Raw genomic sequence first — 24,648 nt, 5'->3', positions numbered from 1 at the left:
TGCCTTATCGCCCAAGTTCTCCTGGAGAGATTATTGGGGGATTAGTGCGAACGCTTGTTTCTAAAACATGATGAAAAGACGTTTGCGTGTGATAACGTTTTGAACTCCACTCCTCTTCTCCTTCTAGGATCGTGGCTTGAGGCTCCCTTTCCGAGAAAGGCAGGATTGGGGTTGCGTGAGCCTCTGGGTAGCGCTGAAGGAGGGAGAACAATAGGAATGATGTTGTACATGGGTGTTTCTAGACTTTTCTTTGAACATCTGTCAATTGAAGAATGAATTGATGAATTTCTGCGCCGATTCTTGCATCATCACTATTAGTCATCGCAGTTAAAAATTCAAAACAATGCTGAAACTTTGGTCCAATGACATGCATCTGTACTATCAGTTAATTACAGCAGGATCCAATCAAACAAGAGATGATTTAATATCAGATTTGTTATATATGATCGAATCAGATGAGTGGCTGTGATGAGCTCACTGTGGGGTTGCCATGGGAGTCTTGCTGAGGAGGACCTGGTTGTTCACTCAACCAAAAATGGGAGGAATCAGCAGCCATGTGATCAGTCGATCAGTAAACATTATCACAGCCCTGTTCGAAACTCCGCCGGCCATATCAGCTAGAATATGTTTAAATAGATTATTGGTTTCACACCTTTTTTTCATGAGATGCAAATGGCAGGATTTCCATATGACACAGGCCAGTTAACACATTGCTAATCTAATGAAGGAGATCTGTTTCTCACAACTGACAAGCTCACTGCTACCCACATGATAACAAGCACATATAGTGGTTGCACACACCAACACCCGCAAACACCAGCACATCCATATATTTTTATATGTATTTATTTAGATAACAAATAAATCATGTATATCTTTATGCAGCATCAATACTGGAACTCAAATATATTGCTGCACACACAGAATTCTTCGCATCCAGGTAGTGCTGCTAAGTAGACCTACTAAACTGATAGGTTATCTTGCTGGGCCAAATACAGAGCAAATTTGTTGAGGGATAAATTGAGAGACGAAGAGCAATGCCAGAAGGGGCATCATTGGATGGGCTGTGCCAATCTCTTCTAGAAATGGGGGGGGAGGGGGGGGGGGGGGGGGGGGGGCAAGGCCTGGAGGTTTAACTGAGGAATAAGGAAGATAGGTAGAATATAATAAATATAATTAAAAAGAAAGTAGTGAGTAGACTGAACTGTAAGGCACAATTTTTTTATATTATGAGAGGACTGTGAAAAATGTAAAGCAATTCCTAAACAGGATGTTGGACAATACAGGGAAATGAAAATTTCCATCCTTCTTTGGCTGACCTTGTCCAAGGTCACAGATGAACTGGTGGCTCGTTGATGTAGGGCAAGAGGCAGGGTACACCCTGGACTGGTCTCTAGTCAATCTCTGGGTGCATATGCACAGACAACCATTGGCCCTCAAACTGACACCTATGGACAATTTAGAGTCTTTAACGTAACTAAAATACATGTTTTTCAAATAATATGTGAGAGGAAACTGTGGCACAAGCACAGGGAGAACATGCAAACCGGGTTTGGTTTTGGGCTCAGTCCAAAACCAAACCCAGATCCTTTTGACTGTGAGGCCAATGCACACATTCTATGCTGTTGTATTTTAAAGTTTTTTTTTTTTTATTGAACAACAGAGCTTGCAACCATATTACAAAGACGGTGTGGTTTATGGTAGAGAAAACAAAAATAATGTGTGTTAGAATAATGTAAGAAAGGAAGAAGATTAAACACTGGGAGTTATGTGACACAAACAGTCTTCCATTCAAGCAGGAGGACTCCAGTGCTATGATACATTTTTTCACTTTTTTTAAGTTAGTGTTTTAAGTTAGTGTTTTGCAATTATCATTGCTTCTTTTTACACTTGTATGAGAAGCACTGTCACATAACGCCTCCATCATTGACGTTAAGACTAAGCGTTTTATTTCTTTCACGCTGTACTATTTAAAGTGATTCATTGATTTTTCAAAATACTTTTATGATGTTTAGAATGTTATGTAAACTGATTATTTCCAATATTCCCAAAGGTGAAAAAATCCATACAACTCAGTGGTAGACCAGCGTCTTGGAATGCAATTCGTCCCTCTGTATACAACTGAAGGAAAGAGTGTAATTTCTCAGGTTGGTCTACATGCGCATGTCTTTCTTTTCCAGGATAGCCCTGACCCTGCTGACCCAGGGAGGGATGGAGGGATAGCCAGAGGAGAGGGATGATATAGAGTGAAGAGGAGAAACAGGAGGAATGTGAGATTATGACGACTATCTGCAATAGAGACTGAAGGGCCAACTCCTCACTACTTCAGTCCACCAGGTAGGATGTGAGGAGATGAGGCTAGAAGGTGAGCAAAAAGTGAAGTAGAGGAGAGAGCATGACTATTAAGGGTGTGTATTAAATACATGAATACAAAGCCTTCAAGGCTAGACTTTAGGATGAACAGGACAGTACGGACAGAGGAAGGGAGAAGAACAAAAGGTGATGGGTAATCAAGTGGTTGCCTGCCTAGCCACACACACGCACGCACACACGCGCGCGCGCGGACACACGCGCGCGCACGCACACACACACACACGCACTTTATCTGTATGCTTCCAGATAATAAACAAAATCTTAGAAATGAGAGACTATCAAACAAATCAATCACTGGGGTTTGCTGTCCAGGAGGATGGCGCCATGCGAAGATAAAAGACAGGCGGATGTCTGGAGAAGGAAGGGAGGAGAGGTAAATGACCGGCTTTAACTAGACAAAGCCTCAGTCAAAAAGTGAACTGGTTAAACTAGGCACAGCCTAGCACAGACTGGTTGGTATTTAACATTATTCTCTGTGAGCATGTGTAACAGTTTGGATTCCATGCTAGGAAGCCTCACCCAGCATCAGCATCATATGATAAGATACTTGCGCATGATGCAAAATAACGGCCTCTGATAGGGTTCCATCCGGTCCCACACACACGCACAAATGTGCTCATGCACACACACACACACACGCACACACGCACGCACACACGCACGCACGCACACACACACACGCACAAAATTAGCTGTTTTCATTTCAACCACTGTCACACCAGTAATGCGATAAGGTTTCTCCTTGTGTCCTGGCATCTGACCCCTGACCTTTGATATTTCAAATTAAAACCATTCTGTTTTACCTGACTTTAGTGTTGGTCTACACCAAGAACATCTACTCTATGTGTTTCAGAAAACAACTGCATAATAATACTGGCCTGACGACAGATCAAATGTACAGAGCAGGAGGAACGGACAGAGAGCAAATGGGCCGACACTCACAGTATCGCACAGCTTTCCTGGAGAAGCACATTCAGTATTTTAAACCCAACACCATCTTATACCGATATAAACAGTACTGTCTCATCCAATATCTTGGCATATCTCTCTCTCTCTCTCTCTCTCTCTCTCTCTCTCTCTCTCTCTCTCTCTCTCTCTCTCTCTCTATATATATATATATATATACTCTCTCTCTCTCTCTATATATATATATCCATCCATCCATCTATCCATTTTCTGAGCCGCTTCTCCTCACTAGGGTCGCGAGCGTGCTGGAGCCTATCCCAGCTATCATCGGGCAGGAGGCGGGGTACACCCTGAACTGGTTGCCAGCCAATCCCAGGGCATATACATACAAACAACCAATCACACTCACATTCACACCTACGGGCAATTTAGAGTCTCCAATTAATGCATGTTTTTGGGATGTGGGAGGAAACCGGAGTGCCCGGAGAAAACCCATGCAGGCACAGGGAGAACATGCAAACTCCACACAGGCGGGGCCGGGGATTGAACCCCGGTCCTCAGAACTGTGAGGCTGACGCTCTAACCAGTCGTCCACTATATAATAATATAATATATATAATAATAGCATCAATCTTTAATTGTCAGTGTAACTTAAAAATAAAATAATGCTGCCAAGTTATTGACATGGTGGATTTGGTCCAAGACAGAATAATTCCAATGGCAGCCATTCTGTTTGTACTATATTTTAGTAACGCGCAGTTCTACGAAATCAAACCTATAACAACGAAGGACCTTCCTTCTTATGGTCCTCACCTCTGATGCCCCATCATCTGTTCTGCTGTTTGACTGGAGACTCCCAGGGTAGGGTCCCCAAACTGTGTCTGCATGGAGGTCCCTGCGAGCGATGATCTTTCTGCCAATGCCTTCATTACTGAGTTCCAGCTCATCTGTCATGGGATTAAAAGAAAATCGGCATTACATTTAACACCAAATTTTCTCATGTCTAAGTAAGGAAGAATACAAAAAAAGTTACATTAAAACCATATTGAAAGGTATTTAGTAGCATTAGCCTTGCGTTCTACAACCCCAATTCCAATGAAGTTGGGACGTTGTCTTAAACATAAATAAAAAGAGAATACAATGATTTGCAAATCATGTTCAACCTATATTTAATTGAATACACTACAAATACAAGATATTTCATGTTCAAACTGCTAAACTTGATTGTTTTTAGCAAATAATTATTAACTTAGAATTTTATGGCTGTAACACATTTCAAAAAAGCTGGGACAGGTGGCAAAAAAGTTGAGGAATGCTCATCAAACACCTGTTTGGAACATCCCACAGGTGAACAGGGTAATTGGGAACAGGTGGGTGCCATGATCGGGTATAAAAGGAGCTTCCCTGAATTTCTCAGTCATTCACAAGCAAAGATGGGGCGAGCTTCACCTCTTAGTGAACAAGTGGGTGAGAAAATAGTCGAACAGATTAAGGAAAATGTTCCTCAACGTACAATTGCAAAGAATTTAGGGATTTCATCATCTACGGTCCATAATATCATCAAAAGGTTCAGAGAATCTGGAGAAATCACTGCATGTAAGCAGCAAAACCAAAAACCAACATTGAATGCCCATGAGCTTTCGGCACTGCATCAAAAACCGACATCAATGTATAAAGGATATCACCACATGGGCTCAGGAACACTTCAGAAAACCAATGTCAGTAAATACAGTTCGGCGCTACATCCATAAGTGCAACTTGAAACTCTACTATGCAAAGCAAAAGCCATTTATCAACAACACCCAGAAACGCCACCGGCTTCTCTGAGCCCGAGCTCATCTAAGATGGACTGATGCAAAGTGGAAAAGTGTTTTGTGGTCCGACGAATCCACATTTCAAATTGTTTTTGGAAATTGTGGACGTCGTGTCCTCCGGGCCAAAGAGGAAAAGAACCATTCGGACTGTTATGGACGCAAAGTTCAAAAGCCAGCATCTGTGATGGTATGGAGCTGTGTTAGTGCCAATGTCATGGGTAACTTAAACATCTGTGAAGGCACCATTAATGCTGAAAGGTACATACAGGTTTTGGAGAAACATATTCTGCCATCCAAGCAACGTCTTTTTCATGGATGCCCCTGCTTATTTCAGCAAGACAATGCCAAACCACATTCTCCACATGTTACAACAGCGTGGCTTCGTAGTAAGAGTGCGGGTACTGGACTGGCCTGCCTACAGTCTAGACCTGTCTCCCATTGAAAATGTGTGGCGCATTATGAAGCATAAAATACGACAACGGAGACCCCGGACTGTTGAACAGCTGAAGCTGTACATCAAGCAAGAATGGGAAAGAATTCCACCTACAAAGGTTAAACAATTAGTGTCCTCAGTTCCCAAACGTTTATTGAATGTCTTCGTAGTGTATTCAATTAAATATAGGTTGTACATGATTTGCAAATCATTGTATTCTGTTTTTATGTATGTTTAACACAACGTCCCAACTTCATTGGAATTGGGGTTGTACTTTCATGTAGATGTCTTGTTATATTGAGCACATATTTTAATAGTCAGTAGATGCTTTTTTTGTTTTTAATGATCACATTTGTTGTGAAATTAATCCTTTGAAAATAAGAATTTGTGAGTTGCTAAATTACTGGAAACATCCCCGTCACATTAACCCAGGAGCACATGATGGGTCTCTGCAAACAAATACTGCCTTCAACTTGAACTCGACCTGAACCCTTGCAAAAGTAACAGCAGCAGCTAACCAACTAAACAGTCTGTGGCTCATCAGCGCAGGGCGTTTGATATGAGCGGAGCAGTTTCAGTTCTGGCTCAGTTCAGCAGCTTCTTTTTGTGTATTTCCTCTTTATGATAACTGTAGAAGGATGGCAGTGACAGCTGTGGTCAGAGCCTACTGCATCCCAGAGAGATAGTGAGCTATGGGAGTGGTCTGCAGTTTGGAGAGGTTCCAGCAGAGTGATCAACACTGGTAACTGCTGCAGAGCCAGTAACTAACTGGGTGGGATTGGACTGGATGCCTACTGCCGAGTCTGAGGGTCCCTTCAGTCGAAAATCTCTTTCGTTTTTGTCATTCTCCTCACTCTGACGAAAACGCACCGAAAACCAGGCTCGCCTCCTTTTCTTATTCCCCCTTTTACATCGATGGTTCAGGAGACTGTTTCAGGGGGTCGGTCTAAAGTGTTGGGCCTGATAAGAGTGTTTGTCTAACACTCTCCATGTCAAAACACTCATCTATCTTCTCTGTATCTATCCCCACCAGAGAACAACGGACAGACGCTGATAAAATGTCTTTCCCACAGTTGGTGGGGGGTGGAGGTAGAGGTGTTGGTGCAGGGAAGGGAGGGGGGCAGATTTATGAGGAGGTGTAGAAGCATGGGTTGAGAAGGAAAGTCATGTTACAATGCATCGAATGCTGTGCTAATTTACATTCAGTAGGGGTTAAATATATTGTTGTTTGAAAGACAACAATTTTTCTTAAAATGACACTGAAAACACACTGACACTGACGTTACAGTTGAACATGAATTATGAAAATCAAATGCCTAAAAACTTGAAGCTGTCTCGCAACCAAACTCAATGTACCAGTCATGGTCAGTACGGTCAGCAGTCCTACTTTTTATTCTCTTGCCCTGCTGCACATGTCAACTTGACACTGACACTTTGGTGCTTAGAGTTGGATGGTAAGATGCTTAGTAACTGTGTTTTGAATACAGCCCTAAAGATTTGGACTCACATTTGAGTAATGTCAGCATCAGATATCCGTACCAGGTCAAGAGCGAAGCCAAACATGACTCCTCTGTCAGTTTAACCTGCTGGCTTCAGTGTCTGAAGTCCAATGTCTGTCCACCCTCTCTCCAATATTCCTATGCACCGTATGTTTGGCCACTGTGACCCTCCTTATCACAGCACTCCATCAGTGTCCAGCCTGCATTTGTGTTATTGGCTGATCCTTACCACATGGGAGTCTTATCAACCTGACCAGCTCCATTGTCCCTTCTTGTGAAATTGTGCAAGGATTTGACCTCAGTAAGCCAACACAGAGATCAATTTATAAACAAGTCTGACACCAGCTTTAGTTTGTCAGTTATAAGGATGAATACACATTATCACATTGCTTCCATGGTCTATGGAACCATATCTTCCTGTGTCACCATACCCACAGGTGAATCAAAGTAGCTAATTGTTGTTTTAGCATGCAAAAGACCACCGTTAATATACATTGTTTCCCTTGATACACAGAGGCAGTGCTAAAATGAGATACGCTGCAAATCAATCTCACATGTTCAAAATGGCAACCATTTCAAACATTATCACGACTAATCAACCAGAGTTCAGCACCCCAAAAGTCATATAGTTTTGAGTTCAATCAAACATTTCTAGAAATTACATTCCTCAAAAGCATGTATTTCCAGCAGCCACTTCATGAGTTACATCAATAAAGTGTGTTTTGTTATTTATTTGCCTTTTTGTGATACCACCACAGATGGGCAACAGTGAAATTGACAAACAGATGATAAGCTAAATATTATTTAGGTCAAAGAATAATGGCTACTGACTAGTTTGAAATGACCATCGACGCTTGTCAAATGAAAAGATGAGTTTCACAATAAACTATGTTGACTGCACATTGACGAAGCAATCAATGTTTAAATATTGCCTACCAATAGACAGACAAGACTTATTTATTATAGCAATATCTCTAAACTAAAACTTGGTAACACTATTGAAAACATTTGTTCACAAATTAAAGTTTCCTTACTTTCACAGTTCACAAAGATCCTGGAAAAAATATTTGAACAAAGACTGGATGATTTTATAAATAAACCTAGCCTACTAAATAATTGTCAGTATGGTTTTAAATAATCTAGAACTACTTCCATGGGTCTAATAGAGCTAGTGGAAGAGATAGGGATGCAGTGGGTGTTTTCATTGAAATAAGGCATTCGATACAATTCACCATGGGATATTGCAAAACCCAAAAAACAAAAACAAAAATAGAGATGTATGATGTCAGAGCGATTCCACTCGCCTGGTTTCAAAAGCTATATTAGTAATCAGAGGTGGGAAGCAATAAAGCACTTTTACAAACTTTTCAGGTATCTGTACTTATTTATTTTTCTGCCGACATTTTACTTTTACTCCTTACTTTTTAAACACAAGCATCTGTACTTTCTACTCCTTGCTTTTTAAAAATTAGTTTGTTACCTTTAAAACCTAAAATTAGTGATGATGCGACATAAAAAGCAGAACACAGAAAATCTGGAAACCAGAAGTAACCGAGTCAAGAGCATTGATCATAGAGATGGTAGATATGACACACTTTGAGCCACATGCTTACGGCGACGCTAAGCAAGTGAGGGCAAAATGTCACGCATTCCATGTAGCTAAGCTAGGGGGAGCAAAGTGTTGACACATTCCATGTTTGTGGACTGCAAGGTGAGAAACCAAAATAACAAGGATGCCTGCACATTGTGCTGTGCAGGGTTGTACACACTTTGCACAATCACAACAAGGGAACTCTGAAAAAGGAATAACCTTTCATAGGTAAGAATAGTTTTTTGGCTCTTTTTTTTTTCCAAAAGTGCCTGCAATGAATGAACCATGTTAGTTTTGTAGAAAGCTAGCTTGTCGAAGTCTGGCTCGCTGGCAGTACATTATGTCACGTTTGAGCATTACCATATAATATTTACAACACATTTATTATTATTTAACCCTAACCCAGTGCCAAAGTAGCCATAATTTGCTAATTTTCCAAATTTTCACACCATCCCCCCGCCCCTGCTTTTTTCTTTTTTTAAATGGTGGTTTTTGCAGATGACACAAATGTTTGTATGGGATGAGATTTGGAGCAGCTATTATTGATAGTCAAAAGTGAACTTTTAAAACTAAAGTGTTGGTTTGATGAAAATTTATTATACGTAAACCTTAACAAAACAAAGTTCATGATAATTGGAAATCGTCAAATTAAGCAAGCTTTCCGTTTGGAAATTGAGATCGTGGGAATTGAAAGAGTTTATGAAATGAAGTTTCTTGGTGTTTTTATTGATCACAAACTCTACTTGCAACCTCACATCTAATATTTGTGCTCCAAAGTACCCATAAATATTGGAATACTGCAAAAAAATATACGTTTTAGATCAGAAGTCACTTCAAATGTTGCAATGCACAATTATTTATCCATATCAGTCCTACTGTGGTGAAGTATGGGGGAACACATTACACTTTACAAAAGAAGTCGTAAGGATGGTTCATCACGCTGGGTACCTTGCTCATACAAATCCCCTGTTTTTAAAATTGGGTGATTAGAAATTCTGTGACCTAGTTAAATTTATAGTGAAACTGGTCAGATTTTGTTTAAAGCCTGGAATAATTTGTTACCAATCAACATTCAACTGATGTTCATGGTCAGAGAGGGAACATACAATCAAAGAGGGAAATGTAATTTTAAGCAGTCCATTATCCATTCAAGTTTGAAAAATATGAGCATCTCTGCCTGCGGGGTAGCACTATGGAATTAATTAGACGAGAAGATAAAAATGTGCATCAACTTAAAACAATTCAAAAGTAACTACAAAAACACACTATTGATAGGCTATAAAGAATTCAACATGGCTTTATGGATTATTTATGCTGTTATGGATTTTGAAATTATTACAATGTAGGGGTGGTTGAACTTGATAAGCTTTGCTTCCTTCAACCCCTTCTCAAACTTTCATTTTATTACAGTGTAGTATTTTATATTATATTTATTTTTACACATTTGTTTTATGCTTGTGCTTGTTTGAGACAAATACAAATAAATAAATCAATCAAAAACAATACCAGTCTAGAATTCTCTTCGCTTATAGCTGCATACATTGGCTCCAACAAAAAACAAAAAGACTGCATTCCAGCAGAATAATTATACAAACTAGACTTTACACCGATCTGATCGGCTTGATCGCTATCGGTCGATAATTAGCATTTTATGCTGATCAGCGGGCGGCACGGTGGGCGACTGGTTAGAGCGTCAGCCTCACAGTTCTGAGGACCCGGGTTCAATCCCCGGTCCCGCCTGTGTGGAGTTTGCATGTTCTCCCCGTGCCTGCGTGGGTTTTCTTCGGGCACTCCGGTTTCCTCCCACATCCCAAAAACATGCATTAATTGGAGACTCTAAATTGCCTGTAGGTGTGACTGTGAGTGCGCATGGTTGTCTGTTTGTATGTGCCCTGCGATTGGCTGGCAACCAGTTCACGGTGTACCCCGCCTCCTGCCCGATGACAGCTGGGATAGGCTCCAGCACGCCCGCGACCCTAGTGAGGAGAAGCGGCTCAGAAAATGGATGGATGGATGGATGCTGATCAGCTTTAATGTCATAATTCGTCGATCCGATCCTCCGCAAAAGACATTTACTCTGCATCACCATCGTGTACACTATATTTGAAACCAAAAGCTAGTATATTTTTTAGCCTTGTCACATTTACTTTGACATAGTACTGTAAATATCTGACAACCAATAAAGTTATTTAAAGAAAAAAAATCATGTCGCCGTTGTGGGACAAACAACACGTCTGAGACAGACAACACGTAATGCCTGGTACAAGACAAATTTGGTCTTTCATGATTGCACTGTCAGACTACTGCAATAAAATCTTGTATTCCGATACCACAGCATCCCGTTTTTTACAATCACGGAGCTTTACCTTGTCAATTCAAATGCAACTGATACACTCGTTACCATGGCGAGGACATCGCGACCCGTGTATTATAAGAACAAAATGGGGAAAAACGTGTGCTGGTGGTCACTGGTGCTCGGGAGATTACATTCATTTAAGGCTTGCTTGAGGTTTGTTCACGTACTTTTAATACGATACTCCTCGCAAGCAGCCAACAAAATGTTATGTAGCCTAGCAGGCTCGTGATAGCACTAACGGTTAAATGTAAACATGCCGGCGTTATGTCGAATTATGCTCTAAAGTTTCCGTGTGTGTGAAGTAATTTAATTAATTAATTAATTAAGTAATTCCATTACAGTAAATTAGGTCCCATTATTTCTGTCGTGTTTAATGTTGGTTTGACCTGACTGATTAGAATACATAACCTGACTAGAGCAGTGATTTCCAACCTTTATGGAGCGAAGGCACATATTTTACAATTGGAAAATCTCACGGCACATCAACAAACAAAAATGTCACAAAAAGTAGATACACAGTTATTACTGTGTGTACTTCCTGCCATCTAACAGAAGAGCATTTATTTATTCTGTCTTTCACTATGCTTCACTGGCATACATAAAGGAACAAAGATACATTATTTCTTGTAAATGAATATTTTTTTGAGCAGTTAAGTAAAATTTGATAATTTCCCACGACACACCTCAAGATTGCTCTTGGCAGACTAATGTGCCACGGCACACTGGTTGGAAATCACTGGACTAGAGAATAATTTTGAAGATACAGTATATACAGTAAAGGAACAAGTCCTTTAAATAGACACATTGCTCCATCTTGTGATCGGATCGGTGATTGGTTATAATTTTTTTAAACTCGCTGATCGGCCACAAAAATCCTGATCGTGTAAAGCCTAATACAAACACTTTCTCTATTTCATATTAAGACTCTTTGTTAACATCATTCAGCTAATTATATTACTATATAAGGCAATGCAGATAGTGTATAAATAAATGCAAATGATGGAACGCAGTAGGTTAATTAATGCTACATAATCAAATGTAGACTATTTCTCTGTCAGGGAGGTACTCTTAATAAAACACTCTTTTCAGATGGTTTGAACACTTCCACGAATGACTACCTCTTGCTAATCCCAACAGGTTCTCTGTGTTCGCTGGGATACCATGAGACCTAGAACAATCTTAATCCCTTTTAATTACCCCCCTTGCTCACCATAGACCAGAGCAATAATCTGACAGTCCTTATCAATATGACTGCATGCTACCCTCACTGCACTGTATGATACTATTCCCATAAACGGTACACAAACTGTGTGTGTGTGGCCATCTCACACACTATTTCTCTGTCATTGCTTGATGACCTATGCAAAAAATAAATGAATAAATAAATAAATAAAAAATGTTCAAGGCAGCATGGGCTTGTTATAAATATAAACCAGCTCTGCTGCAGTATAAATTACACACGTACATAGCAGCTCACACACACACACACACACACACACACACACAGTGTTATCAATATGCACGGTTCAGCAGCCACCGTAGTGCCCAGTTCTCTGTGATGAGCACACAATAAAACAATCAGTTTGCTAGTAATGGAATGAGTAACGCAATTAACCATGATTTGGGGGGTCGGATAGTGACACAGTGTGAAGGAAACCCTTGAAGAGAGACGATGATGGGATTTTGAGAGGATTTCCTGAGCAGCACCTTTGCTTTGTGTCATTTTCATTACCATGTTAACTATTTCATCCTGTCAGTTGGTTTTGCACAAATTATTGACAGATTCACTCTGTATTTGAAGGATTGATAAAACAGTAGTTTGCCCAAATCACACACTTTTCCATCATGACGGTGACTTCTCATTCTAGGGCTGCAAGATATATGCCAAAACTAATATCTCGATATTTTAAGGCTATATCGCGATAAACAACATGTATCTCGATATTTTGGTTTCTCCTGTAAATCAATGTTAAAATTAACCCTTTGACACATAAAATGACACCAGTATAATCAAGCAGACACTACAGTAGGAGTTTGAAAATTAAAATTAAATATTCTTAGTTTTAAGATGATACAAAAACACACATCCCTGCAGGGGATTTCTGGATGGGCTGGGGAGTGTGCTGCTTCCTGTGAGAGGCGCACCAGCAGAGAGTGAAAGAAGAAAAAAATACATTATTTGTACTCGATGATCGCGATATAGTCATTTTATACATCCATCTCACGTGCAAAAACCTGCGATATACAGTGTCAAGTATATTCGATATCGCCCTCAACCCTATCTCATACTATAATTTTCATTTTAGTAGACTTAAATATTTTAGATAGGAATTCCATCCAAACATCCATTTTCTTCCACTTATCGGTTGGGTTTCAGGGGCAGCAGCTTCAGCACGGAAGCCCAGAAATCCCTCTCCCCAGCCACTTCACCCAGGTCTTCCTGGGGGATCCTAAGGTGTTCCCAGGCCATCCAGGAAACATAGTCTGTCCAGTGTGTTCTGGTTCCTCCTCCCGCGGGGAATTCTTCTGTCAGAATTCCTCCCAAAAATATGTAATTAAAAAAAAAAAAAAAAAAGCAATGCAAGGATGTCATCCACCTATCCACGGAGAGCCGGAGCCTATCCCAACTGGTGTAGGGAGAAAGGTGGACTACATACAGAAGAAAATTGGGCACTTATAGAGACAGACAACCATTCACACTGTCATTTATGGGAACTGAACCCACACTGCCTGCAAGGAAGTCAGGCAAGCGAACCACATCAGTTAGCGGCAAAGACATTACTTCTTGACAAAGTTTCTGAACAAAGATGCTGAATGGAAATAATGTGTCACATGTGGAAGCATACAAAATACAGTACTACAACCACTATGAATTTCCAAATTTGATCCGAAAGATATCATCACTTTGTTTAAAAGTCAATTATTTCAAGAAATTAACGACTGCCTTCTTCAATGATAAACCTTTAAATAAAGCAACTTAAAATGGAATGTAATGAAGCCAACATCTGGGATCTTACCTTATGAATGCTATTATTAACTCTCCGCGACTTTGCGTGGAATTAAAAACTGGAGTCTTACCCAAAGGCTGAAACCATTTTCCTTTGAGAGACCTATTAATGAATATTGTTCTCCACATCTAAAACCTGTTCATGTAAACACACGCACGCACGCACACGCACACACACACACACACATGCACACACACACACACACACACACACACACACACACACAGGGATGTCGCTTGTTGTGCGTCCCGTGTCTGAAACGCCCAAAAATGATCAGGGATTCATAAACCATGGTGAATCGGCGTCCACAAACACACAGCATTGCTTACCTATGTATGTGTGCAAGGCTCAAATTAAGCAGTCTTGCATCACAGTTTGCGGGTCAAAATTTCCACTTTGCGCATCAAAAAACACATTGAAAAGCAACACTGCAAATCAGTTTTACCGCAGAAGCAGGCAGTGGCGTATGTAATACAACGTGCTTACGTCACCAATGGTTGCAAAATGAGACGCCGAATTGAAAAGAGAGAGAAAAAATACAAATTGTGAAAGTGTGGTAGCATTTCATAGTGAAATACAAGGCGAACACCCGTTCATTGTATCGCGGACCTTTCTCTCTGCCGCGTATGACGGCGCGTCGCGGCACCTGAGAGACACGTGGAGTTAACATAGCACAAATCAGTGAGCTTAACGTTAGTCTACTTTACTAACGTTAGCCCTGCGGGCTGCGGAGTATGTCTTTTAATTTTGAGTACCGTCGAATGTGTGCCTTGCTATTTTTAACCGTGACAAGGACAGTATAACGCAACCATTACGGTACATACAGTGTGATTTTTGCTAAGTGTAGTCACTGTGTGACAAATGGCCAATCCGATGATCTGTGAGTGGCAAAACTTTGAGTCAAATAGGTGATAAACGTGGCAAATGTGGCCAGAGAGGAATAAGAGTAAAATGGATCATCCTCATATACCCACAAACAGAGGAGAATTTTGGTGAAGAGAGATGAAGGATATTTTTTTTCTCTTGAAGTTTCTTCATTTTAGTTTGACCAAATTGAACACTTCCAAATCTCCAGATGGTCTTAGCTCACAAATGCACAGCCATGAACCTAATGTATTATGTCACAAGTTGCTAAAATGCTCCCTGTTTAAGTGAAGATGCACAAAGGCTGTTAATACCTTTTTAAAAATAATAATAACAATAATGCCTTATCTTTCATGCACAATGTGAATTTAAGAAATAAAAACTGTTGATTATACAACCGTACGACTAATTGGTTTCCTTTTTTATACAACCCCAGTTCCAATGAAGTTGGGACGTTGTGTTAAACATAAATAAAAACAGAATACAATGATTTGCAAATCATGTTCAACATATATTTAATTGAATACACTACAAAGACAAGATATTTAATGTTCAAACTGATAAACTTTATTTTTTTTTAGCAAATAATCATTAATTTAGGATTTTTTGGCTACAACACATTCCAAAAAAGCTGGGACAGTGTCATGTTTACCGCTGTGTTACATCACCTTTTCTTTTAACAACATTCAATAAACATTTGGGAACTGAGGACACTAATTGTTGAAGCTTTGTAGGTGGAATTCTTTCCCATTCTTGCTTGATGTACAGCTTCAGCTGTTCAACAGTACGGGGTCTCCGTTGTCGTATTTTACGCTTCATAATGCGCCACACATTTTCAATGGGAGACAGGTCTGGACTGCAGGCACGCCAGTCTAGTACCTGCACCCTTTTACTACAAAGCCACGCTGTTGTAATACGTGCAGAATGTGGTTTGGCATTGTCTTGCTGAAATAAGCAGGGGGGCGTTGCTTGGATGGCAGCATATGTTTCTCCAAAACCTGTATGCCCCTTTCAGTATTACTGGTGCCTTCACAGATGTGTAAGTTACCCATGCCATTGGCACTAACACAGCTCCATCCCAACACAGATGCTGGCTTTTGAACTTTGCGTCCATAACGGTCCGGATGGTTCTTTTCCTCTTTGGCCCGGAGGACACGACGTTCACAATTTCCAAAAACAATTTGAAATGTGGACTCGTCGGACCACAGAACACTTTTCCACTTTGCATCAGTCCATCTTAGATGATCTCGGGCCCAGAGAAGCGGGGGCGTTTCTGGGTGTTGTTGATGAATGGCTTTTGCTTTGCATAGTGAAGTTTCAAGTTGCACTTACGGATCTAGCGCCAAACTGTATTTACTGACATTGGTTTTCTGAAGTGTTCCTGAGCCCATGTGGTGATATCCTTTATACATTGATGTCGGTTTTTGATGCAGTGCTGCCTAAGGGATCGAAGGTCACAGGCATTCAATGTTGGTTTTCGGCCTTGCCGCTTACATGCAGTGATTTCTCCAGATTCTCGGAACCTTTTAATGATATTATAGATCGTATATGATGAAATCCCTAAATTCCTTGCAATTGTACATTGAGGAACATTGTCCTTAAACTGTTCGATTATTTTCTCACGCACTTGTTCACAAAGAGGTGAACCTCGCCCCATCTTTGCTTGTGAATGAATGAGCAATTAAGGGAAGCTCCTTTTATACCCAATCATGGCACCTACCTGTTCCCAATTAGCCTGTTCACCTGTGGGATGTTCCAAACAGGTGTTTGATGAGCATTCCTCAACTTTCTCAGTCTTTATTGCCACCTGTCCCAGCTTTTTTGGAACATGTTGCAGCCATAAAATTCTAGTTGTAAGTTAATGATTATTTGCTAAAAACAATAACGTTTATCAGTTTGAACATTAAATATCTTGTTTTTGTAGTGTATTCAATTAAATATAGGTTGAACATGATTTGCAAATCATTGTATTGTTTTTATTTATGCTTAACACAACATCCCAACTTCATTGGAATTGGGGTTGTATAAAAAAGGAAACCAATTAGTCGTACGTTATTAAGTGAAAAGTTTTACTTTCTCTTTTGTATTCAAAATATCCAACCTTGCTTGCTAGAATATTTCAGTCGGATGCTCAAGTACTAAAATATTCATTAGCTGCAGCCATACGTTCAACTCCTTCATTGTATTGTCATATTTTCATAAAATCCTTGTTTCAGGCCCCTGTGGAATTAACCTGCAGAAAATTGTTCTTCAAAATTAGAAAGTTGTTACTCAAATGAAGAAATGATTAGCAAAACTGCTCATCAAAGAAAAAAAAAAAAATTTCGGCCTTCTGTGTCTGTGTGTGTGTATGTGTGTTGCTGAAGTGCTTCAGAGAATCATTATCAACTAAAAGTACGAGTCCTGTATTGGTGCTCGCCAATCAGAAGAAGAGTAGGGCGGGTTATCGTACATTAATTGACAATGGACACTCATGACGCAGCGAGCCACTGGCGAAACAGCTTTGGCTCCTTAGACGCAAACAACTGGGACAGTTTAGGGAAAGGTAACTATTTATTATGTTCGCTAGCCCACGAGCTGACTAGCTAGTGGGCTAAGGAGCTAAACACCGTTTAGTGTTTTTGGGAAGCTGCTGGCTCCTGCTGTGGGCCCTGTTGGTGGGTGGGGCCATCATTGGGTCGGGGGGGGGGGGGCAGCGGGCGGGGCCTCGTTGGGTGGGGATGTGGGTGGCGGTGGTCCGGTGCCCGTGCCCCTCCCTTTGGGACTAGTCGGGGCGCTTCGGTCAGGCTTGGGACCTCCGTCGGTCCTGGGGAGTCGGTGGCATCCCCCTGGTTGGGTACCCTGCTGGACGGGCTTATTGACTCGGCCCCCGCCCCCTTATCTAATAAGTTCGATAGACACACTATAAGTTTTAATTACTTACTGGTATCACTAACAACAACACAGGTTATACTAACAGATCAACTCACAGGTTCTTACAAGTGTTTAGACACAAAGAATCCTGCTGCACCACTCGTCAGTAGCACTTCCTTGCTCATTTTCCCACATCCTGTCCTGCCCTTTTCTGTCCTCTCTTATCTTGTTCTCTTGATTAGTTATTGCATGTCCTCACCGGGGTCTCCCACTAATTACCAGCCAATCGCAGGGCATATATAAACAAACAACCATTCACACTCACATTCATACCTAAGGACAATTTCAAGTCTTCAATTAACTTACCGTGCATGTTTTTGGGATGTGGGAGGACACCGGAGTACCCGGAGAAAACCCACGCAGGCATGGGGAGAACATGCAAACTCCACACAGGCGAGGCTGGATTTGAACCCGGGTCCTCAGAACTGTGAGGCGGATGTGCTAACCAGTCGTCTACCGTGCCGCCCTTGAACAAACATAACTTCTAAAATGGTTCAGTTTCAATTTGTTCAATTAAAATATGTAAAACTGTTTAAGACCACTGTTGCGTCAAGATTTGGCATCTTGAAGAGAAAAGGATTTATTTATTATCCATCCATCCATTTTCTGAGCCGCTTCTCCTCACTAGGGTCGCGGGCGGGCTGGAGCCTATCCCAGCTATCATCGGGCAGCAGGCGGGGTACACCCTGAACTGGTTGCCAGCCAATCGCAGGGAACATACAAACAAACAACCATTCGCACTCACAGTCACACCTACGGGCAATTTAGAGTCTCCAATTAATGCATGTTTTTGGGATGTGGGAGGAAACCGGAGTGCCCGGAGAAAACCCACGCAGGCACGGGGAGAACATGCAAACTCCACACAGGCGGGGCCGGGGATTGAACCCGGGTCCTCAGAACTGTGAGGCTGACGCTTGAACCAGCCGTCTACCGTGCCGCCTTATTTATTATTATTTATTATATTTTTAAGCACTTTATTTGAAGAGATATAACTTTCTCTTTTTATTCACTTGCTCTTATTGTGAAATGCAGCCCTACTTTTATTTAGTAAATAACAGAACATTATACAGTTGTGCTCATATGTTTGATAACTAGGGCAGAATTTGTGAGATGTGTATAATTCTTTATTATGCTCTAATACAGTGGTCCCCAACCTTTTTTGCCCCGCAGACCGGTTTAGAGTAGGCATTTTTTTCCCCCACGGACCTGCTGTCAAGGTCTGGCATATATATACAGCAAAACTAAATGAACATGAATGGCTTAAAAACAAATGTTAAATACATGAAAAATACAACTCACCAAAATGCATAATAAAGAATTTAATTGAAGAATTGAATTGCGAAAGTGTGGTAGCATTTCATAGTGAAATGCAAGGTGAGCACCCGTTCATTGTAGTTGAATTGAAAGAAGCTTTCTTTTTCTTTGAGGTCGTAGGCTCTTCCTCTGGCTCCTCAGGTGGCCTTTTTCCTTTTGAAAAGAAGCTCTTCGAAGACGTTTGTTTGTTCTAATTTTTGCTAGTTTGCGGTCTTATTATTTGTAACTGCTGTGCAGTCTAGTGTTGTTTCGTTCGGGAACGTTCCATTCAAAAGAACGAATCTTTACAGTGAACGTAATGAACTGAATCAGTTGATGAAATGATTCGTTCTTTGAGCTTGGCTCCCCGCCATGAGCAAGTCGGCGGGGACCGGAAACGGAACTGCTGCAGCGATCGGTGCAGTCTTGATGTGTCAATTGCGACGTACAGCTGTTGCAGCGGAGAAGATCCGGTCATTTTTCAAAATAAAATACATTTGACACACAAGAACGCAATACAACGGAAATTATATAAATTGGTCATTCCTTCTATGCGGCCCGAAAACAAATGCCTCACAGACCGGTACCGGTCTGCGGACCAGGGGTTGGGGACCACTGCTCTAATATCATTATATCAGTGGCATAAAAAAAACATCAACAATACTATCGTTTAACGTGAAAGTTTTTGGGAAAATATATTGTTCTAAAAAATTTGCTATCGTGGCAGGCCTAAACTAAAATATACTGCGAGAGAGCAAGAGCAATGGATAACAAAAATATTGTATAAACAGTATAAAAGAGAGAGTAACAACTGTAATACAAATCTGCAGGATAGCAGGACCGCAAAGCAAGAACGGTGATATAGCGGAAGATTATTGTGTCTGGATTCCGTGATGATAAGTTGCAGGAATTCATTGCTCCAGGGCTGGGACTCATTGTTTCCATGACATGTGCAAATGATCTATGTATATATTGTATTTAATAGAATATCTAGTATGCTTCAACAGTTTTTTGACTATGAAGTGCAGATGACCAAAAAGACTATCCCCTCAGCAAGGGTCATCAACCTTTTTGAAACTAAGCGTTACTTCTTGGGTACTGATTAATACAAAGGGCTCCAAGTTTGATACGCACTTCTTAAATAATACATTTGCCTTTAATTATGTTATTAATAATTAATTACATTCCTCTATGTGAAGAAACCGATCATGTTAATGATTTCTCACAATAATTAACAATGATTTAACAAGGTAGGATACAAATATAAATATGCTAAACTAGTTCTATAAGTGTTTACGTTTTCAAATTCGTTCTACAACATTCCTAGAAAATCTCAATGTCCCATCACTGGTGAGCTATTTTTAGGACAGGCCGACGGGCTACTTATGTCATCCTTGGGGGCTACCTGGTGCCGCTGGGCACCATTTTGGTGACCCCTACCCTAAAAGGCTTTGCATATCTATTACACACAGTCAACCAATACATTTATTTACCAAAGGAGAGCTTGCTTAGTAATGAGTATCAGAACGGAATAACCCCAAACCGATACTCACCTCTATCCCGTCCAATTGATTCAAAAGGACTAATGTTGATATCAAATGAGCAGATCACGGTAGAGCTATTGATTTTTTGACACAGTACAACAGAAAACCTTTATCAATGTGCTACTCTGACCCCACACTAATAGTTTTGGGTTTAACCTATGTGTATTTTCAGTGATAAATCCTAACCCGTCCCTCTGAGGAGAGATTTGAGACGATGTGAGTCCCGGGGTGCGTATGTCATGGAAACAATGAGTCCAAGCCCTGCAACAATGAGTCCCTGCAACATTTCATCACGGAATACAGATACAGTAATCCTCACATAAATCACAGTTCTTGCTTCACGGTTCCACTATATTGCAGATTTTTATTACAGTTGTTACGCTTTAATCTTTTATACTGTTTGTACAATATTTTTGTGTTATCCATTGCTCTAACTCTCCATCAATACAGATGGCATATATGTCACGACAGCAAATTTTTTTAGAACAATGTATTTTCCCAAAAACTTTCTAGAGAAACAATAGTATCGTTTTTGTTTTTTTTATGCCACTGATATGATATTAGAGCACAAAAAAGACGTACACATTATAAATTCTGCCCTCGTAATCAAAAATATTTGCACAACTGTGTAATGTTCTCTCATTTACTAAATAAAGGTAGGGCTGCGTTTCACAATAAGAGCAAGTAAAAAGAGAAAGTTATAGGCGTTCAAATAAAGTGCTGAAATTAAGAAAAATAAAGTTTTATTTTCCCCTTTTCTGTTTGGCATCTTGACACAACACTGAAGTTTCAAACAATTTTATATAGTTTAATTTAACAAATCTTAACTAATGCAGCCCTATGGGGGGCACAAGCCAGTGCAAACTGTAGGCCGGTCCCAAGCCCGGATAAATGCAGAAGGTTGCGTCAGGAAGGGCATTCGGCTTAAAACTTTGCCAAACAAATATGAGCGTTCATCCAAAGAATTCCATACCGGACGGTCGTGGCCCGGGTTAACAACGTCCGCCCCTTGCGCCGTCAACCTGCAGGGCGCCTGTGGAAATTTAGCTACTGTGGGTCGAAGTCGAAGAAGAAGAAGAGGTGGAAAGCGGGTTCTTTGGCAGAAAGAGAAGAGGAAAGCACAGCGCCTAGAACTGAATGTGGAGACTTTGAATATTGGGACTATGACAGGAAAATCTCGGGAGTTGGTTGACATGATGATTATGAGAAAGGTTGATATATTGTGTGTCCAGGAGACCAGGTGGAAAGGCAGTAAGGCTAGAAGTTTAGGGGCAGGGTTTAAATTATTTTACCATGGTGTAGATGGGAAGAGAAATGGAGTCGAGGTTATTTTAAAAGAAGAGTTGGCTCAGAATGTCTTGGAGGTGAAAAGAGTATCAGATCGAGTGATGAGGCTGAAACTTGAAATTGAGGGTGTTATGTATAATATGATTAGTGGCTTCGCCCCACAGGTAGGATGTGATCTAGAGGTGAAAGAGAAATTCTGGAAGGAGCTAGACTAAGTAGTTCTGAGCATCCCAGACAGAGAGAGACTCGTGATTGGTGCAGATTGTAATGGACATGTTGGTGAAGGAAATAGGGGTGATGAAGAAGTGATGGTTAAGTACGGCATCCAGGAATGGAACTTGGAGGGACAGATGGTGGTAGACTTTGCAAAAAGGATGCAAATGGCTATAGTGAACACTTTTTTCCAGAAAAGGCAGGAACATAGGGTGACCTGCAAGAGCAGAGGTAGAAGCACACAGGTGGATTACATCTTGTGCAGACGATGTAATCTGAAGGAGGTTACCGACTGTAAGGTAGTGGTAGGGGAGAGTGTGGCTAGACAGCATAGGATGGTGGTGTGTAAAATGACTCTGGTGGTGGGGAGGAAGATAAGGAAGACAAAGGCAGATCAGAGAACCATGTGGTGGAAGCTGAAATAGGACGAGTGTTGTGCAGCTTTTCCGGATGAGGTGAGACAGGCTCTCGGTGGACAGGAGGAGCTTCCAGAAGACTGGACCACTGCAGCCAAGGTGATCAGAGAGGCAGGCAGGAGAGTACTTGGCGTATCTTCTGGCAGGAAAGTAGAGAAGGACACTTGGTGGTAGAACCTCACAGTACAGGAAATCATACAAGGAAAAAGGTTAGCTAAGAAGAAGTGGGACACTGAGAGGACCGAGGAGAGGAATACATTGAGATGTGACATAGGGCAAAGGTAGAGGTGGCAAAGGCCAAACAAGAGGCATATGATGACATGTAATGCAGGTTGGACACTAAAGAAGGAGAAAGGGATCTATACAGGCTGGCCAGACAGAGGGATAAAGATGGGAAGGAGGTGCAGCAGGTTAGGGTGATTAAGGATAGAGATGGAAATATGTTGAGTGGTGCCAGTAGTGTGCTAGATAGATGGAAAGAATACTTCAAGGAGTTGATGAATGAGGAAAATGAGAGAGAAGGGAGAGTAGAAGAGGCAGGTGTGGTGAACCAGGAAGTGGCAATGATTAGTAAGGGGGAAGTTAGAAAGGCATCAAAGAGGATGAAAAATGGAAAGGCAGTTGGTCCTGATGACATTCCTGTGGAAGTATGGAAGCATCTTGGAGAGGTGGCTGTGGAGTTTTTGACAAACTTGTTCAATAGAATTGTAGCGCGTGAGAAGATGCCTGAGGAATGGAGGAAAAGTGTGCTGGTGCCCATTTTTAAGAACAAGGGTGATGTGCAGAGCTGTGGGAACTGTACGGGAATAAAGTTGATTAGCCACACAATGAAGTTATGGGAAAGAGTAGTGGAGGCTCGATTCAGGACAGAAGTGAGTATTTGCGAGCAACAGTATGGTTTCATGCCTAGAAAGAGTACGACAGATGCATTATTTGCCTTGAGGATGTTGATGGAAAAGTACAGAGAAGGTCAGAAGGAGCTACATTGTGTCTTTGTAGATCTAGAGAAAGCCTCTGACAGAGTACTCAAAGAGGAAGTGTCGTACTGCATGCGGAAGTCTGGAGTGGCAGAGAAGTATGTTAGAATAATACTGGACATGTACGAGGGCAGCAGAACAGTGGTGAGGTGTGCTGTAGGTGTGACAGATGAATTTAAGGTGGAGGTGGGACTGCAACAGGGATCAGCCTTGAGCCCCTTCCTGTTTGCAGTGGTGATGGGTAGGCTGACAGATGAGGTTAGACTGGAATCCCCGTGGACCATGATGTTTGCAGATGGCATTGTGATCTGCAGTGAAAGCAGGGAGCAGGTGGAGGAACAGTTAGAAAGATGGAGGCATGCACTGGAAAGAAGAGGATTAAAGATTAGCCAAAGTAAGACAGAATATATGTGCATGAATGAGAAATGAGCTCATCAGAGGAAAAGCCAAGGTTCAATGTTTTGGAGACAAAGTTAGAGAGAGCAGACTTTGATGGTTTGGACACGTCCAGAGGAGAAATAGTGAGTATATTGGTAGAAGGATGATGAGGATGAAGCTGCCAGGCAAGAGAGCTAGATGAAGACCAAAGAGAAGGTTGATGGATGTTGTGAGGGAAGACATGAGGGCAGTTGGTGTTCGAGAGGAGGATGCAGGAGATAGGCTTACATGGAAAAGGATGACGCGCTGTGGCGACCCCTAAAGGGACAAGCCGAAAGGAAAATAAGAATTTAACAAATCTTAACTGAATCGTTTTAGGGGTTATGTTAGTTCAAAACCTTTGTTTTGCTTCATAATGGCGTTTCACGTATTATATGCACTTTTAATAAGAACTTCCCACTTAACAGCCTTTGGGCATCTGCACTTAGCATTTTGTGACATACTGTATTAATACATTAGGTTCATGGCTGTGCATCTAAAGGTTTTGGAAGTCAGACATGGAAACACCAAAGGCATGAAAAAGGTGACAAATAATAAAAAAAACATAGTAGGGGGGGTTTGTGGGGATCCCCCGGGCCATCGCAGAGAATGTTTTTGATATTAACATAAACTAAGCATTCTGGAAGACTCTGAAGAGTACAATAAGGCAAAAAGAAAAAAGAAAAAATCTTCACGCAGAAAAACTTATTTACACCGCTCAAGTACATCTTGATGTACAAATTT

At 41.1% G+C, this 24,648-nt stretch overlaps 1 protein-coding gene across 9 annotated transcripts in view; it reads right to left on the bottom strand.

The window, feature by feature from the left end:
• Positions 1–24,648, bottom strand: part of zfpm1 (zinc finger protein, FOG family member 1) — a 167,797-nt gene that overhangs the window by 18,356 nt on the left and 124,793 nt on the right. For all 9 annotated transcript variants that reach the window (XM_061772668.1, XM_061772665.1, XM_061772670.1 and 6 more), the window contains one exon: positions 4,093–4,226. In XM_061772668.1, coding sequence (XP_061628652.1) covers positions 4,093–4,226 — 134 coding nt within the window. The remainder of the gene's footprint in view (positions 1–4,092; positions 4,227–24,648) is intronic.

The sequence above is a fragment of the Phyllopteryx taeniolatus genome, chromosome 5 (assembly GCF_024500385.1).
Source record: "Phyllopteryx taeniolatus isolate TA_2022b chromosome 5, UOR_Ptae_1.2, whole genome shotgun sequence".
Classification (NCBI taxonomy): Eukaryota; Metazoa; Chordata; class Actinopteri; order Syngnathiformes; family Syngnathidae; genus Phyllopteryx; species Phyllopteryx taeniolatus.
Note: the sequence above shows the minus strand (reverse complement) of the source record. Positions and strands in the feature narration are given on the sequence as shown.